Source organism: Apis mellifera, linkage group LG7 (genome assembly GCF_003254395.2).
Source record: "Apis mellifera strain DH4 linkage group LG7, Amel_HAv3.1, whole genome shotgun sequence".
NCBI classification, from domain to species: domain Eukaryota; kingdom Metazoa; phylum Arthropoda; class Insecta; order Hymenoptera; family Apidae; genus Apis; species Apis mellifera.
Window position 1 is genome coordinate 13,570,734 of NC_037644.1, and position 18,303 is coordinate 13,589,036.

General features: G+C 39.2%; 1 protein-coding gene across 8 annotated transcripts in view; it reads left to right on the plus strand.

Annotated features, from left to right (window-relative positions):
* LOC551804 (transcriptional regulator ERG homolog) overlaps positions 1 to 18,303 on the plus strand; it is a 65,467-nt gene that overhangs the window by 19,439 nt on the left and 27,725 nt on the right. Inside the window, exon 1 of one of the 8 annotated variants that reach the window (XM_006569437.3) lies at positions 16,709 to 17,279. The exons of the other annotated variants lie outside the window; for them this stretch is intronic. Coding sequence (XP_006569500.1) covers positions 17,195 to 17,279 — 85 coding nt within the window. The 5' untranslated portion in view covers positions 16,709 to 17,194. Of the gene's footprint in view, positions 1 to 16,708; positions 17,280 to 18,303 lie in introns of those variants that run through there. 8 annotated transcript variants of the gene reach the window in all.

The following is an 18,303-nucleotide window of genomic DNA, read 5'->3' on the forward strand; positions in this document are numbered from 1 at the left end:
CTTACATATCGATTATTTATACATTCTTACATAAAAATAATAAATTATCTAAAAAATTGAATCTCCTTGTAAATTCAAAATCGGAGAGAAAAATAAATAAAAATAATTCTTTTTATCGCCGAGATTATCGAAAAAGAAAGGAAACATTCGCAAGTTTTCCGATGATTTTCGCCTCGAAGAAACAAGAAAAGAGATCCCTGCGCGATGATCGATGAACAAAGCGGACCAAAGGCTAAAAAGCTAAAAGGGAGGCGCAGGTACTTTGATATTCCTCTGAAAGAGGAGCCGTGCCGATAGAGGAAAACTGCGCTCTTCGGAAAAGAGAAATCTCTTTCTCCAGCGACCCACGGCCGCGAAACTGGGTCGAAAGAAGAAGAAGAAGAAGTAGGAAGCGAGGAATTCTCGAACCAATTCCCTTCCGTGCTAATCGGATACAAATCGTCTACGCCAACTACGTTATCGAGAGGATCAATGGCAAAAATTGTAAACGCGAGAATTGTAATCGACGAGAGGACTTGAAGAAAAAGAATAATGTTTCAACGTTGTCTCGTTTTAAAAGGAGAAGCGATGCAACGTTACGAGATGAAGAGGATGAATGGAAAAATTGGAAGAAACGAATAATAATCGTTTGTTCGAAAAGGAGGAGAAGTGACAACGTTACGAAATCAAGATCAATGGAAAAATTGGAAAATAATAATAATAATAATCGCTCGATAGAAGTAGAAATCGCTTGCAATGTAATTTCAACATTCATCGAAAGAAGGAAAAGCGACAAAACATTACAAGATGAAGAGGATCAATGGAAAAATTGAAAGAAACGAATAATAATCATTTGTTCGAAAAGGAGGAGAAGTGACAACGTTATGAAATCAAGATTAATGGAAAAATTGGAAGAAATATAAGATTAATAATAATAATAATCACGCGATAGAAATAGAAATCAACATAGTTTCAACATTGTCTTATTCGAAAAGGAAGAAAAGCAACGCAATGTTATGAGATCAAAAGGATCAATGGCAAAAATTGTAAACACGCGATTGTAATCGAGAAGACTGGAAGAAACGAATAACAATCGTTTCAATGTTATCTTGTTCTAAAAGGAAGAGAAGCGACGCAACGTTACGAGATGAAGAAGAAGCGAATAATAATAATAATAATCGTTAATAATAGAAGTAGAAATCGCTCGCAACGTAGTTTCAACGTTTCAACGTTGTTCGAAAAGGAGGAGAAATGACAACGTTACTCAAGATCAAGAGGATTAATGGAAAAATTGGAAGAAATATAGGACTAATAATCATTTCAACGTTTCAACGAAGGAAAAGTGACAACGTTACTCAAGATCAAGATTAATGGAAAAATTGGAAGAAATATAGGACTAATAATAATAATAATAATAATCGCTAATAATAGAAGTAGAAATCGCTTGCAACGTAGTTTCAACGTTGTCTTCAAAAAGGACGCAACGAAATCAAGAGGATTAATGGAAAAATTGGAAGAAACGAATAATAATAATAATAATCGCAGGATAGAAATAGAAATCGCTTACAACGTGGTTTCAACATTGTTCGAAAAGAAGGAGAGATGATACAATGTTACGAGATCAAAAGGATCAATGGTAAAAATTGTAAACGCGCAATTATAATCGACGAGAAGAGTGAAAGAAACGAATAACAATCTTTTCAACGTTGTTTCTTGTTTCTAAAAGAAGGAAAAGTGACGCAACGTTACGAGATCGAAAAAGAATCAATTGAAAAATTGGAAGAAACGAATAATAATCATTTCAACGTTTCAACGTTATTCAAAAAGGAGGAGATGAAGAGGATGAATTGAAAAATTGGAAAAACCGAATAATAATCATTTCAACGTTTCAACGTTGTTCAAAAAGGAGAAGCGACAATGTTACTCAAGATCAAGAGGATCAATGGAAAAATTGAAAGAAACGAATAACAATCATTTCAACGTTTCAACGTTGTTTGAAAAGGAGGAGAAGCGACATAACATTACGAAATCAAGAGGATCAATGGAAAAATTGGAAAAAACGAATAATAATCATTTCAACGTTTCAACGTTGTTCAAAAAGGAGGAGAAGGACACAACGTTGGAAGAACCGAATAACAATCATTTCAACGTTTCAACGTTGTTCAAAAAAGGAAAGTTACAACGTTACTCAAGATCAAGAGGATCAATGGTAAAAATTGAAAAAAACGAATAATAATCATTTCTACGTTGTTCAAAAAGGAGAAGTTACAACGTTACTCAAGATCAAGAGGATCAATGGTAAAAATTGGAAGAACCAAATAACAATCATTTCAACATTTCAAAAAGGAGGAGAAGGACACAACGTTGGAAGAACCGAATAACAATCATTTCAACGTTTCAACGTTGTTCAAAAAAGAAAAGTTACAACGTTACTCAAGAGGATGAATGGTAAAAATTGGAAGAACCGAACAACAACAACAATAACAACAACACAACAATAATCGTTAATAATAGAAATCGCTCGCAACGTAGTTTCAACGTTTCAACGTTGTCTCGTTGCTCGAAAAGCTGGAGAGGAGAGGCGACGCAACCGTTGCACGAGCGTAACCAGAGAGAGAGAGAGAGACGAGCGGGGAGGGAAGCGCGAGGACGACTACCACGACTACGACGACCGGTGTTTGTGGCGTCCGCCTCCGCCCCGGCTGCCGACAAAAAGGCGAGAGAATTTCCTGAAATCCTTTCTGAGGGTCTGATTGCCATCATTATCGTGGAGTGGGTAGAGGAGTAGCACGGCACCGTCGAGGATAGGGTGCTACGTGGGGTGGGTTTCGGGTGGAGTGGAGTGGTGGAGGAGGATGAGGGTGGTTACGAGTGGAGAGAGCCGAGGTTCGAGCTTTCCAACGCGGTGTGGCGTCGAGAGAGACAGAGAGAGGAGGAGGAGGAGGAGGAGGAGGAAGGAGGGGACGCGGCGCGAAGGAAAGGAAAAAGAGGGCGATAGAGCGAGAAAGCGGAGGACAATCAGTGGTATTCAGTCCAAGCTCGGAACTGGTGGAAGGCCAGGGAAAGGCGGGTTGGAACGACGACTACCACGCTTGCTTCTCCACCCTCTCTCTCCCTCCCTCTCTCTATCCGTCTCTCTCGGCGGGATCGATCGACCACCGACACCCGCCTCGACGTAACACGTCGGCCGGCCACCGGAACCTGGTGAACTGTGGCAGTCGAACGGCCTGCCCCGTACACCTTTTCTTTCAGGGAGAGACCTAGATCGCGTGATCGCACCGAATCAGGTGTTCTTGTTTGAACTTGGTCGAGCCTCGTCGAAGGCTATCCCTTTCGGCTCTCTCGTCCCGGGGTGGGGGAGGAGTAGGTTTGTCGGACGATGCGTGACAATTTTCCTTTTTTCCATTTACTCTCGTTTGTTAATCGTTGTCTTTTTTTCCTTTTGCAACGATTCTTCTTATAACACGTACGTATAGAAATTTTAAGGGAATTGAAGTACTTTTCGAAGACATTTTTTCAAATCTGTGAGATTGGTATTTTGAGTAAGAAGGGTGTATATTTGTTAATATTTTTTGAAGAAATTGATAATGTGACAAGGAATCGGAAATTCAATCAATCTTTTGAATTAATCGAAACGATATTCGTAATAGAACTTTGATTCTCTCTTATAAAATTGGAACAGTTTAACCAGCAATAATTTTATTTTCCCATTTAAATCCGTTTGAAACAAACTCTTTTCCAATTTAAATTCTAAAGAAAATGTTAAAATGTTAAATACATGAATCCAAATTATGACATATATACGAAAAACGATCGAAGAAAAATCGTGAATCGAACCGATCGAAAGTGAACGTCGAACAAACTCTTTTCCAATTTAGATTTTAAAGAAAATGTTAAATTGTTAAATACACGAATCCAAACTACATATATGAAAAACGATCGAAGGAAAATCGTAATCGAATCATTCGAATCGATCGAAAGTGAACAAACTCTTTTCCAATTTAGATTTTAAAGAAAATGTTAAATTGTTAAATACATGTTAATACTCTTTTCCAATTCAGAAAATTTTAAGAACATTTTTACATTTACATGTAGCCTTGAGAATCGTACATAAATACATGAATCCAAACTACGATATATACGAAAAACGATCGAAGAAAAATCGTAATCGAATCGTTCGATCGAACCGATCGAAAATAAACGTTGAACAAACTCTTTTCCAATTCAGAAAATTTTAAGAACATTTTTACATTTATATGTAGCCTTGAGAATCGTACATAAATACATGAATCCAAACGACGACATATACAATGAAAAACGATCGAAGAAAAATCGTAATCGAATCATTCGAACCGATCGAAAGTAAACATCGAACAAACTCTTTTCCAATTCAGAAAATTTTAAGAACATTTTTACATTTACATGTAGCCTTGAGAATCGTACATAAATACATGAATCCAAACTACGACATATACGAAAAACGATCGAAGAAAAATCGTAATCGAATCGTTCGAACCGATCGAAAGTGAACGTCAAACAAACTCTTTTCCAATTTACATTCTAAAGAAAATGTTAAATTGTTAAATACATGAATCCAAACGACGACATATACGAAAAACGATCGAAGAAAAATCGTAATCGAATCGTTCGAACCGATCGAAAGTGAACATCGAACATCTTTTCCAATTCAGAAAATTTTAAGAACATTTTTACATTTACATGTAGCCTTGAGAATCGTACATAAATACATGAATCCAAACGACGACATATACGAAAAATCGTGAATCGAATCGTTCGATCGAACCGATCGAAAGTGAACGTCGAACAAACTCTTTTCCAATTTACATTCTAAAGAAAATGTTAAATTATCAAATACATGAATCCAAACGACGACATATTCGAAAAACGATCGAAGAAAAATCGTAATCGAATCGTTCGATCGAAAGTGAACAAACTCTTTTCCAATTTAGATTTTAAAGAAAATGTTAAATTGTTAAATACAATTGTTGAATCCAAACGACGACATATACAATGAAAAACGATCGAAGAAAAATCGAATCGGTCGAACCGATCGAAAGTGAGCGTCGTAAAGAAGGAAAGAAAAGCACGCGAAGAAAAATCTATGAACGATCGATAAACGATAGGCACGCGTGGGTGGTGTGCGTGGGCCGAGCGGCCGAGCGTCGGTGAATGGACGCGGCGCATCGAGGCGGGGGAGCGTCGCGACGCGGCGCGTCGGCCGGCAGCGTGCGATGTGGCCTCGGCTCGCCTCGACTCGATTCCGCGTGGCGGTGGCTGATCGATGCGTCGCCATGACGACGCTTCCGCCGCCAGTCATCCAGCCACCTCCACCTCCACCTCCCCCCCGACCGCTGCCCCACTCATCCTCGCGTTTGTTACCGTCACCTATGCCTCTCTCTCGCCCCCAGGAGGAGGAGGAGGAGGACTACGATCGTAACGCATCCTCTCCTCAAACCTACGCTCCGTCCAGCCAAGGTTACGAGCGCCAATTTCGAACGAGGCGCAATTTTAAAATCCTTCTCTTCAACTCGAATCTTGAGAGAGAGAGAAAGAGTATCTTTAGATTAGGAAATCTAATTTACGGTAGACGAGGATGCGAAATTCTCTAGACTTCTCTAGAGCCGAGAAAGTGGCCGTGAATACATCCGATCGATGCACGCGAATGTCGCAGGGCTCGTTTTACGGGTCACAGATAACGAGTATTCGCCGTTAAATGGAGATTGAATGTTAAATCTACGAATATATATATATATGTCATTTAGATCGTGGAAACGGATCGTATGCGTGGGATCGATAGTGGTAATTTCTATACACACCCTTTATCCAAGGCTTCTCATTATTCCCTCCAATCTTATCCACAAATTCTCTCTCTTCGTTCTTACAAAAATCTCTCTACCACGATCAAGTATATATTACCCAAGAACCGCAATCTATCGGTTAAAAGAAGAAAAAAGGCGGTCAACCTCTTCCTCTTTCCTCTCCAACTTGCCGTATCCGCGGAACCGTGTGTATAAATAATAGCGCGTGAAGCAGCTGCGGGCACACGATGTAAATAATCGTTTATTGATTAACTGTTTGACTGCGCAAGTCGAGTTAACTATGGCTAATCTCTGATTTGTAACGCCTCTCGTTTGAGGGGAAGGGGGGGTGCTGCGCCGGAATCGCAACCAGGGGTGGCGGCTGACGCTGCTACGTCCACGCAGCGGGGAGGAGGAGGAGGAGGAGGAGGAGGGATAGGTGAGAGGAGGAGGAGAGACGAGGGATGGAAGGAGGATGAGAGACGCTGGAGGGCTGGGCTCGCCCCCTAGCCACCGTAGTTTTCGCCCCTGCAACCCTCCTAGCGCTAACACGGAATTAATATCTCGCGAGTTAGCGCCCCCTTTTCGTCCCCCGACCACGGCTCTGAAACGGAAATGAGCGCGCGGATGCCTCTGCTCTCCTATCGTCTTTTCACCCTCTCCCCCTCTCTCTCTCTCTCTCTCTCGTGTATTCCCTCCTCTTCTTCTCTCCCTGTTGCGCTCTCCTTTATATAGGATAGGCTCGTAGGCTCGCGTCCTTCCGGTTTCTAGAGCAGACTCGAACGCGTCGAAGCGCGAGAATTTCCTCCTCTGCTTGCGAGATTTCAACCTTTCTCTCTCTTGTTCTTTAGTATCTATGTATACTTCCTTTAAAAAGAAAGAAGAGAAAGAAGCTGAAAGAGGAGAGAAGCTGATTTTGGAGAAAACACGGGTTTTTTAAGCTCCGCTTAATTTCGCTTAATTAACGGGCCTATTGTCCCATCGATGAAATTGTCTCGAGATTTTTCAACATTCGAATTTATTCGTTCTTCTCCACTCTTTCCCGTTTTTCTCCCGTATTTTCTTCCGTCCTTTTCCCTTCCACCTTTCGAGAGGGAGGGGATGTTGTATCGGGGAGGCGGAAGCGGCGTTGGCGAAGGGACAAAAGGGCGAAGTTGCTCGGTCCAGCGCGACTCGAGATATGCAAATCCGGCGTAATTAGGCTGGATATACGAAGCGTGCACGGAACGATGCTCGCATTGGTAAGTTCGACACGCAGAGAGGGGGGGTGGTGGCGATGGAAAGCGGCCCGAGTCCTTTGTTTGAGCCAACGTCTGCGCTCTTCCGTGACGTAATTAATGGCCTTTGCTCCTACAACCTCGCCCTCCTACGCGGCCTCTTCACGGATACCACTCGTTCCTCCCTCTCCATCTCTCTCGCCGCAATCCCGAACGAATCGAGCGCGGAATCCCGATCGTTCCGCAGGAAACCTCGTTTCTTCCCTTCCTTCTAGAGCCGCGCTCTTCCTTTAAAGGGATATCGCGTTTACACGGATTTCGTGCTTTTCGACACGAGTCTTGAAAATAATTCCAAAGTTGGGTAATTATTTACAATTACTTTTTCGCGGTTATTGTCGTACATTTCTTCGAACGTATCTTCATGTATCGTAAAAGAGATGTAGAGTGATTTGAATATTCGTATATAACGTTTGTTATCATTTATTTCGCGATTATTATCGTGTGTTTCGAACGATAAATTATTCAAGTAAGTTCAGTTCAATTTTGAGACCATCGTTGAATCTGAGAGATTATACCTAAAATGGGGATAATTTGAATATTCGTATAACGTTTGTTATTATTTATTTCGCGATTATTATCGTTGTGCGTTTCGAACGAATTATTATTATAATTTAAATTATTCAAGTAAGTTCAATTTTGTCCATCGTTGAGACTGAGAGATATAAAATGGTGATAATTTGAATATTCGTATAACGTTTGTTATTATTTATTTCACAATTATTATCGTTGTGTTTTTCGAACGAATTATTATAATTTAAATTATTCAAGTAAGTTCAATTTTGTCCATCGTTGAGTCTGAGAAATTATACCTAAAATGGGGATAATTTGAATATTCGTATAACGTTTGTTATTATTTATTTCGCGATTATTATTGCTTTTCGAACGAATTATTATTATAATTTAAATTATTCAAGTAAGTTCATTTCAATTTTATCCATCGTTGAGTCTGAGAGATTATATCTAAAATGGGGATAATTTGAATATTCGTATAACGTTTGTTATTATTTATTTCGCGATTATTATTGCTTTTCGAACGAATTATTATTATAATTTAAATTATTCAAATAAGTTCATTTCAATTTTGTCCATCGTTGAGTCTGAGAGATTATACCTAAAATGGTGATTTGAATATTCGTATAACGTTTATTATTATTTATTTTGCGATTATTATCGTTGTGTTTTTGTGAACGAACGTTGTGAACGAATTATTATTATAATTTATTTATAATTTATTATTATATATATTATAATTTAAATTATTCAAGTAACTTCAGTTCAATTTTGTCCATCGTTGAGTCTGAGAGATTATATCTAAAATGGTGATTTGAATATTCGTATAACGTTTATTATTATTTATTTTGCGATTATTATCGTTGTGTTTTTGTGAACGAACGTTGTGAACGAATTATTATTATAATTTATTTATAATTTATTATTATATATATTATAATTTAAATTATTCAAGTAACTTCAGTTCAATTTTGTCCATCATTGAGTCTGAGAGATATAAAATGGGAGATATAATTGGGAGAGATATAATTTGAATATTCGTATAACGTTTATTATTATTTATTTCACAATTATTATTGCTTTTCGAATGAATTATTATTATAATTTAAATTATTCAAGTAACTTTAGTTCAATTTTGTCCATCGTTGAGTCTGAGAGATATAAAATGGTGATAATTTGAATATTCGTATAACATTTGTTATCGTATGTTTCGAGGGATAAATTATCGAAGTAAGTCTCAATTCAATTTCGTTTAAGGTTACACGAGATTGGAAATAATTTCGAACATTCGATTTTTTTCTCGATTTCTCGAGCGAGGGAAATTGGCGAATTGGGAGAGAGAGAGAGAGAGAGAGAGGTATCGCGTGGCGGGTGTGGAAGTGGGTCAATTTATGCGGGAGAGGGATTGGATCGGGGCATGTCTAAACGCAAACGCCGGTCGGCTTTGTGCCGGTGCCGGGTGCAGGTCGGTAAACATGCCGCGTCTACGGATGCATCGGACTTTAAAATGCTGTGCAAAGATACTCCATAAAAGGTTTCATAAATTCGGACCCTGCCCCCCCTCCTCTCTCTTCGAAACTCGACAAAAAGAAACGTTTATCCGTCATTCGCGAGAACTCGAAGGTATCTTAGACGCGTATACTAAGTTAACGTGTATTGTGAATATTAAACCGACGACTTTAATTTTTTCGAATACTTTACTTCGCTTCTTTCCAAACCATCGAATTCGATCGTTCTTATTTCTTCCTTGTATATAATAATATATAACTTCAGATATTAAGAACAATATAACTAAATATCCTCTATCGACGATCCCAGTATATATATATAATTTTTCTGAATACTTTACTTCATTTTTTTTCAAATTATCGAATTCGATCGTTCTTCTTTCTTTCTTGTATATTGCAATAATAATATATAACCTCAGATATTAAAAACAACGATAATTAAATATCCTCTCTCGGTATATAATTTTTCTGAAAACTTTACTTCATTTTTTTCTAAATCATCGAATTCGATCGTTCTTTCTTTCTTGTATATTGCAATAGTAATATAACCTCAGATATTAAGAACAACGATAATTAAATATCCTCTCTCGGTATATATATATAATTTTTCTGAAAACTTTACTTCACTTTACTTCTTTCCAAATTATCGAATTCGATGGTTCTTCTTTCTTCCTTGTATATTGCAATAGTAATATAACCTCAGATATTAAGAACAACGATAATTAAATATCCTCTCTCAGTATATATATATATAATTTTTCAGAATACTTTACTTCACTTTTTTCCAAATCATCGAATTCGATCGTTCTTCTTTCTTCCTTGTATATTGCAATAGTAATATAACCTCAGATATTAAGAAGAACGATAATTAAATATCCAACGATCCCAGTATACATATAATTAATATATATAATTTTTCCAAATACTTTATTTCACTTTACTTCTTTCCAAATTATCGAATTCGATCGTTCTTCTTTCTTCCTTGTATATTGCAATGTTATTATAATTAATATTGCATATATATATATATTAATATTGCAATAGTATATAACCTCAAATATTAAGAACAACGATAACTAAATATCCTCTATCGACGATTCCGTATATATATATAAAATATAATTTTTCCGAATACTTCACTTTTCTTTCTTGTATATTGCAATAATAATGTATAACCTGAAATATTAAAAACAAACGATAACTAAATATCCGACGATCCCAATATATATATATATATATATATATATATATATATATATATATATAATTACATGCAGAGACCGAGGAGCAAAGGAACTCGTGACGAACTCACCTTCGGTGAGAGAATAAAGAAAAGAAGAAAATATATATACACATCCCTACCCAATTTCCGAACTCCTTATCTAAGAAGCGAAGCATGATGCGGGCAGGGATATACGCTCGATTCGGTGTTGTTCGTCCATCCACCGCGTCGGATTCGGCATATTGTACAAATTGAATGCGAGGAATTATATCCGCGTTCGCAAGCTCCGCAGAAGCAAGGGATCTCTCCCATCTCTCGCGTTTAAACGAAACCTTCCCCTCCACCCTTCTCCATCCACGAAAACGCAACAAAACTGACACGCTTCTTATCGTGTTACCGAGACGTGGGCAGAGGGAGAGGGGGCCGAGCGAGAAGGGTACGCGTCGAGGGGGGAGGGTTACGCGCGGACGGAAATGCGGGAGGAGGGAGAGGAAGGAGGGTGGCAAACTGGCTTGCTTGCTCCCCCGTCGTTCCGTTTCCCTGCCTCCGGTAGCCTACAATAGCCGGGGCCCTGTCATGTTTCATGCGGCACAATGATACTCGTCGCCGATACCCGAAGTAGCGCCTCGCTATCTCAAGATAATGCACGCGGCCAAAATCGCTTCTCCCTCTCCCTCTCTCTCTCCAACCTTCGTTTCTATATATATATATATATTCAACGTAATCGTTGTAAATCGTTCTCCAAGTGACCCCAAGCGGGCCACGTATAATCGAATCGTGTTTATTTGGGATCCATGGATGTTGCGATCGAGTGAAGAGGATCGAGAGAAGGAAAATTGGGAGAATTCGTTGTTACTGTAAGAAGAATGCGAGTTTTCGTTTTCTCTGGAGGGAGAAGGGAGAGAGAGGTTGGCGTGTCTGGCGTCTATTGACCACGACGGCGACGACGACGACGGAGTTGGATTTGAATAATGAATATATTAGCACGTTCGGTCGACCCGAACATTTTGATACAAATCCTTGGAGAGGCAGAGTTATGGCAGACGTATGGGGTGAGTCATTTATGACGGGTATATGTATATATATATATATACACGCCTCTTGTATTTAGAAATAGATTGGAGCGGAGTGTTATTTACATCTGGAATATAACAACCGTTTCAACCGTAATCGTAATTTTATTTCGACACGCAACGATACCTTGCCTTTCTTTCTACGCTCGATGCGTCCCTTTCTCCATTTTCTTTTTCAGATAAAGGATAAATTTGTTTCTCTCTAAGATAAGACGCGATCGAAAATCCATCCCTCGTGAAGCGAGGGACAATAAATCGTGAAGCATACGAGGCCTAAAATCGACCCCCTACTCCTGTCGCGGAACCTCCACGTCGAGGTCCGCGAGCAAGGTATCGTGGAAGCTGGTGGAGGGGGGGGGTGGAGCGCCCCCTTCGAACACCCCCTTCGAAACAGCCGGCACGCGGACACTCGAGAGCGATCGCGCGTTAAATGCGCCGCTGGCCGCGCGCGCGGTCGCGTGGCGCGCGCGTGCCCTTCTTCTCGGGGGCTACCCCCTTCCCTCCCCCCTCTGTGTTCACGAGGATAGGTTGAAGGAAAGCGAGAGAGAGAGAGAGAGGGAGAGTAAATAATTCGTTCGAGTTAAATGTTGTTGGCCGAGGCAGGGATAGGTAGAGGTTTGTAGGAATTTGTTAAAGGAGGATGAAACAAGGTTTGTACTACTATATGTATATTGGATATGTATGTTGTACTACTGTATGAGTATTGGAAGTTGTAAAAATTAATTTCATTTATTAGGTTAGTAAATGGAGATAGATAGAGATTTAAAGAAGGATAAAATAAGGTGTATTGGAAATTGTAAAAATTATTAAGTAGATGAGTATAAGAATTTGTTAAAGAAGAATAAAATAAGATATGGATATTGGAAATTGTAAAAATTATTTTCATTTATTAAGAAGTTAGGTTAGTAAGTAGAGATAGATAGAGGGTTATAGGAATTTATTAAAGAAGGATAAAATAAGATATATAAGTATTGGAAATTGTAAAAATTATTAAGTAGATAAGTAGAGATAAATAGAGGATTATAGGAATTTGTTAAAGAAGGATAAAATAAGGTATGTACATGAATATTGGAAATTGTAAAAATTATTAAGTAGATGAGTATAAGAATTTGTTAAAGAAGAATAAAATAAGATATGGATATTGTAAAAATTATTTTCATTTATTAAGAAGTTAGGTTAGTAAGTAGAGATAAATAGAGGGTTATAGGAATTTATTAAAGAAGGATAAAATAAGATATATAAATATTGAAAATTGTAAAAATTATTAAATAGATAAGTAGAGATAAATAGAGGATTATAGGAATTTGTTAAAGAAGGATAAGATAAGATATGTATATGAATATTGGAAATTGTAAAAATTATTAAGTAGATAAGTATAAGAATTTGTTAAAGAAGGATAAAATAAGATATGTACATGAATATTAGAAATTGTAAAAATTATTTTCATTTATTAAGAAGTTAGATTAGTAAGTAGAGATAAATAGAGGAATTTAATTATAGGAATTTATTAAAGAAAGATAAAATAAGATATATAAATATTGGAAATTATAAAAATTATTAAGTAGATAAGTAGAGATAAATAAAGGTTTATAGGAATTTATTAAAGGAGGATAAAATGTATATGAATATTGGAAATTGTTTCCATTTATTAGGAAGATAGTAGAGATAGATAAAGGTTTCTAGGAATTTGTTAAAGAAGAATATGTATATGAATATTGTAAAAATTATTTTCATTTATTAGGAAGTTAGGTTAGTAAATGGAGATAAATAGAGATTTATAATTTAGAAATTGGAAGATTAAATTAAGGAAGAATGAAATAAAGTTTGTACTACATATAATTATATATTATATGAATATTCAAAACGGTAAAAATTATTTTCATTTATTAGAAAGTTAAGTTAGAGATAATCAGAGGCTTCTAGGAATTTGTTTGAATTTTTTAAAAGGAGAATAAAATAAAGTATATATGTAAGTACATGAATATTGGAAGTAAAAATTATTTTCATTTATTAGGAAGTTAGGTTAGTAAGTAGAGATAGATAGAGTTTTTATAGGAATTTGTTAAAGATAAAAAGATAATATGAATATTGGAAGTTGTAAAAATTATTTTCATTTGTTAGAAAGTTAAGTTAGAAATAATTAGAAGTTTCTAGGAATTTGTTTGAATTTTTTTAAAGAAGGATAAAATAAAATATATATGTAAGTACATGAATATTAGAAGTAATTTTAAAATAAAAATTATTTTCATTTGTTAGAATGTTAGGTTAGGTAGTCATTTTCAAAACTATCTATAATATATCTAATTTATAATATACAATTATTATCTCGACTAACTATCGTTACAAATCGTAATTATCGATGAGAAATAAAAAAATTTTTATATCAAATCGATACGTTACAATACTTTCAATTCTATTTAGATCGCCAATTTAGATCCTTTTTTTTATATTAATATACGCGAGGAATACATCAGCTTCCTTCCTCCAAAAATGCAAAAATCCACTTATTTCGAATGTGTACAATGGATTAAAGCGCGGATATCGACTCGAAATTTAAAAATTTTTAAATATTTCAAATGGAAGATTCCCGTAAAGGTCGTAAAGATTTTTACTATCGCGAAATTTGTCGAGCAGCGGTTTCGTTTGCCACCGTGATTGGCCAGTGAATCACGACCACGCTGCGAACAGTTAATGGGTGCGGTAGTAGTTTCGCTTGCCACTTTTCAGCCTTCGACGGACGTCCAACAACGCCCCTGAGCGCCTCACGAAGGGTGCTTTGGACGAGAAGGGTGATTATATTATTTATTTGGAGAATATTCCCGTGCAACGAGAAAATTACTACGCAAAATTCGATCGAAATTTTGTTCACTCTCGACGAAGAAAGAAAATCTGATCTCTCCTTAAATAATTTTTCGAAAGTATCCGCGAAAATTAAATGGAAAAATTCAATCCAACTTTCTTGGTGAAAGAGAACCAATCGAAACGTGGTGATATTTATTGAAAATATGGTGTTGGATCGTTTCTGCGCGATATCGAGCAAACTTTAAATCGAATCTCCGCGTTTTCATTTTTGAAGAGAAATCGGCTCGGAAAATATTTATCGCGATCGAGCGGAGTAAGGGTCCTCCCGATAGCGTGAACCACGGTTATAAACGCTTTAATGGGAGCTGTCGATTCTCTTCTCGACCACTTTCTTCGACGCTTTTTTTTTTTTTTTTTTTTTTTTAAGGGGAGCACGAAAGAGAGAGAGAAAGGAGACTCGAGATAAAAGATTAGAAGAGCAAAATTACATCTTCCCTCTATGCTTATCCAACATCTGAACCAGTGACCAATTTCTTATTTTTCAAAGCAACCAATTATCGAATCGATCGTGATTAAATCCTGACCGACTTAATAACAGGTCGAAACAGTATCGAAAAAGTATAATTTTTAAAAGTCTCGAACAATGTTGCTTTGAATAAATTGTCGCTGAAATGTTCAATATAAAAATTTTCCAACTCGAATTTTCTATCTATCTGCGTGACCAAAAATTTCGAATAAATAATTGCAATGCTTATTGTTACAAAGAGACTCGGATTCCTAACCTCGATTTTTAACGCGTTCGTAAAAAGATGAAGATTAAACAAAAACTCCAACTCGAATTTTCTATCTATTTATATGCACGATTATAAAATTGAAGGACTAAAAATTTAATAAACAATTACAATGCTCGATTATTATTAAAAAGTGACTTAGATTCCTAACCTCGATTTTTAACGCGTTCGTAAAAAGATGAAGATTAAGAAAAAATTCCAACTCGAATTTTCTATCTATCTGCGTGCATGATTATAAAATTGAAGGAGCAAAAATTTAATAAATAATTGCAATGCTTATTGTTACAAAGTGACTTAGATTCCTAACCTCGATTTTTAAAGCGTTCGATGAAGATTAAGAAAAAAGAAGAAAAATCAACGAGGTTGAAAAAAGGATCCTCGAACGACTAATATTAATTAAAGAGCGATATTCTTCTAGCATATAGGGATATCCTGATGGCGTAAGCGGCCACGCACTTTCGACTTCATCCCCCTCCTCCTCCGCCCGCCTCGAGATCGATCGTTTCCGTGGCTTCTCCTTTCGATCGATTTTGTTCCGCCTCGAAAAGAGAAAGAAAAATTAACGAGGAAGGAAAGATAATCGACGAGAATTTCGAAAAGCATAAATGCAAAACATTATCCCGAATAAAATAGCGCGAACCTGTGCACGAGAGCATCGTAAACTTTCTTTGTCGGGGGTTAATAATTGCGGTTAAATAATCAATTAATTAAGGACGACCTCATGTTTTCGCGTCGCGGGCCAGATTTTATGGAAATGAAGCAGTGGACAGAAGGGAGGTAGGGAGGGGTAAGTAATTGCAACGGAATGCAAATCGCGTTTAAATAATAAACGGGGTCATCGCGTAATCCCTCGTAAACGGGAATAACGTTTCTCGCCACGGTATAATTATTATAATTTGCAGTCGAAAATACAGGCGATAATAATCCTCCCTCCCAGCTTTCGACCAGGCAAATCTGCCGTTTGGCCATCGATCGTGCATCGTTTCTCCCAATCTGTTCTCCACAAATTAAAACGCGCTCCCTCCCCTGTTATTATTATTTCGATATTCCGTTCTCCATTTTCCAACACACATAACAGGATCGAGAGAGAGAAAATTTGCGAAGAGAAGAGAAATCTCTCGAAGAAGGAAAGGAGAGAGAAAAAGAAGAAACGAAAAGGTGGGGGTGGATAGGATAGGATAGGCGAAGGAGAAAGGCGAGAGCGATAAAGAAAGAGAGAGAGAGAGGGTCCAGGGCGAAGAATAATGGAAACACCTTGGCCCATTACTGCCAAAATTCCCTGACCGTTCACTCTGTAAACGGGCACCGTTACCACAGAGGGTTTGTTCCGGAAGGGAACCGGTGGCACGTCGTTACCGGGGCAAACTACGTCGTCGACAACGCCGGTCGGTAAGTGCAGGAGGTCCGGTACGTTCGTGCCCGGCCACCTAGCAACCTGCTGCCATCGAGAACCCCTCCCACCTCCCTCCTCCTCCTCCTCGCTTCGAAGCTTTCCTACTTTCGACCCTTCGCGGAACGACGCCTCGCGCGCATGCGCCCGTACGCCCCCTTTCACCGTCCTCCGCTCGGGGTGTAAGTCGGGCGATAAACTCCGCCCACTCGGCCGCTTCGACGAACCGCAACCCCCGAGGGCCGAGGCCACGGTCCACCGAGGGCCGAGGGTTCGGCGGAGGGCGGGGACGCGCGACTATCCCCTGCCCCCCGGAGAGTGGAAGCGGTCCGTGCACGGGCAGGGAAGAGCAGTGTCACTCGGAGCGGGTCGCAAACATGATCGGCGCCCTTGCCGCGCATACGTATACCGCACATACGTATCGTGTACTCGAACGATCGTTCCACGCGTGCCACCACCACCACCACCACCACCACCACTGTGACGCGATCCTCGTCACGGTAGACGGAGGCGACTGGATCGTGGACGTGGAAAGCGTCCTGCACGCTTGTTGAACGCCGCTGGGAGGAAGGATAGTCGCGGTTCGCAACCCGGTCTCTCTCTCTCTGTAGATTCGTTTCGTTCTGTTTTTCGGCCGGCCGTCAATCACCACGCCTGGATTATGACCAGTCGTTTCGACGGTTGGCCGTCGACGTGGTTAACAGAAGCGGGCTGGACGTTCGCGGTCCCGTGATCGATTCGGCGTCGGTCGTAGGAGAAGGGTGAAGGGATATCCCGTGGAAGGGCCGCCGTATACAGCGGCCGCTGGCACGCGGGACGAGCGATGCTCGACCTCAAGAGCAGCGGGACCACCGCCGCGGAATTGCCACGCACCACGGCGTTCACCAATCTATCCATGCTGTTCGCCGGTACGTCCGCCGATCGCAGCCAATTTAATCTCCTCGGTTTTCTTACTTCGATCGGATCTCTCTCTCTTCGTCTTTCTTTCGCGTTAACGTTCGTCTTCTTTATCCGCGAAGGGAATAAATACGACTCGTTTACTTTCGAAATTTTAGCAGAATTAATCGTAATCGAATACGGTGCGTGAACAGTGTATCGAGTAACCCTTACGTTACAACTTGATTTTCTCTCGAAAGAAGGCATTCTAAGATAGAAAATCGATTGGATTTCGTATAAATAATATCCCACGCGTTCGTAAACGTTATTACATAGAATTCGTGAAACAACGTAATCGGCCACGTGCTCTCTCTCTCTCTCTCTCTCCAAGAAACCATATCTCCATATCCTCCACGAGTCTGTTTATCCTTAACACGATAAAACTTGGCCGAGAAGTGCGATAATTCGAGGATTACCGATCACTGCGATCCCTCGTGAGTTTTTCCGTGAAATTCGAGGCCCACCTCCCTCCACCCTCTCCATTAATGGATCGAGATCAAACGAAGAACGGAGGGGGAGGGAAGACGAGGAAAGGTCGGCTGTTTGCACACGGAAACACCGGACTTTCTGCGAGCGGCGGCACGATGACGTGGAGGAGTAGGAGTAGGAGGGGGGGGAGGCCCGCGTGTGTACACACGCGGGGGCCGCCCTCGTGCCAATAACTGCCAAATGAAAATATATCTGTCCGCAAACAGAGCGGCGGCGCTCGACGGTGGCGGCGACCGAAAATCGAGATTTTTGTCTCGATTCGGACGCCGCGTGAAACCGATACGCCGTGTATTACGGAGAGATGTGTGAACGGTTGAAACACGAATCGTAGGATCGATCGTAGGGGGAAAGAAAGGAGAGGAGAGAGTGATGATGCACGGAGAAGGAAGGAATCTTTTTGGGGGAAAAGTGATTTGAAGTAGTTTTTCAATAACGTTTTCTAACGAATCTTCGAATCTGTGTGGGTTTCATTTTCGAGTTGTCGGTTTTTCGATAATTTATCCGTTT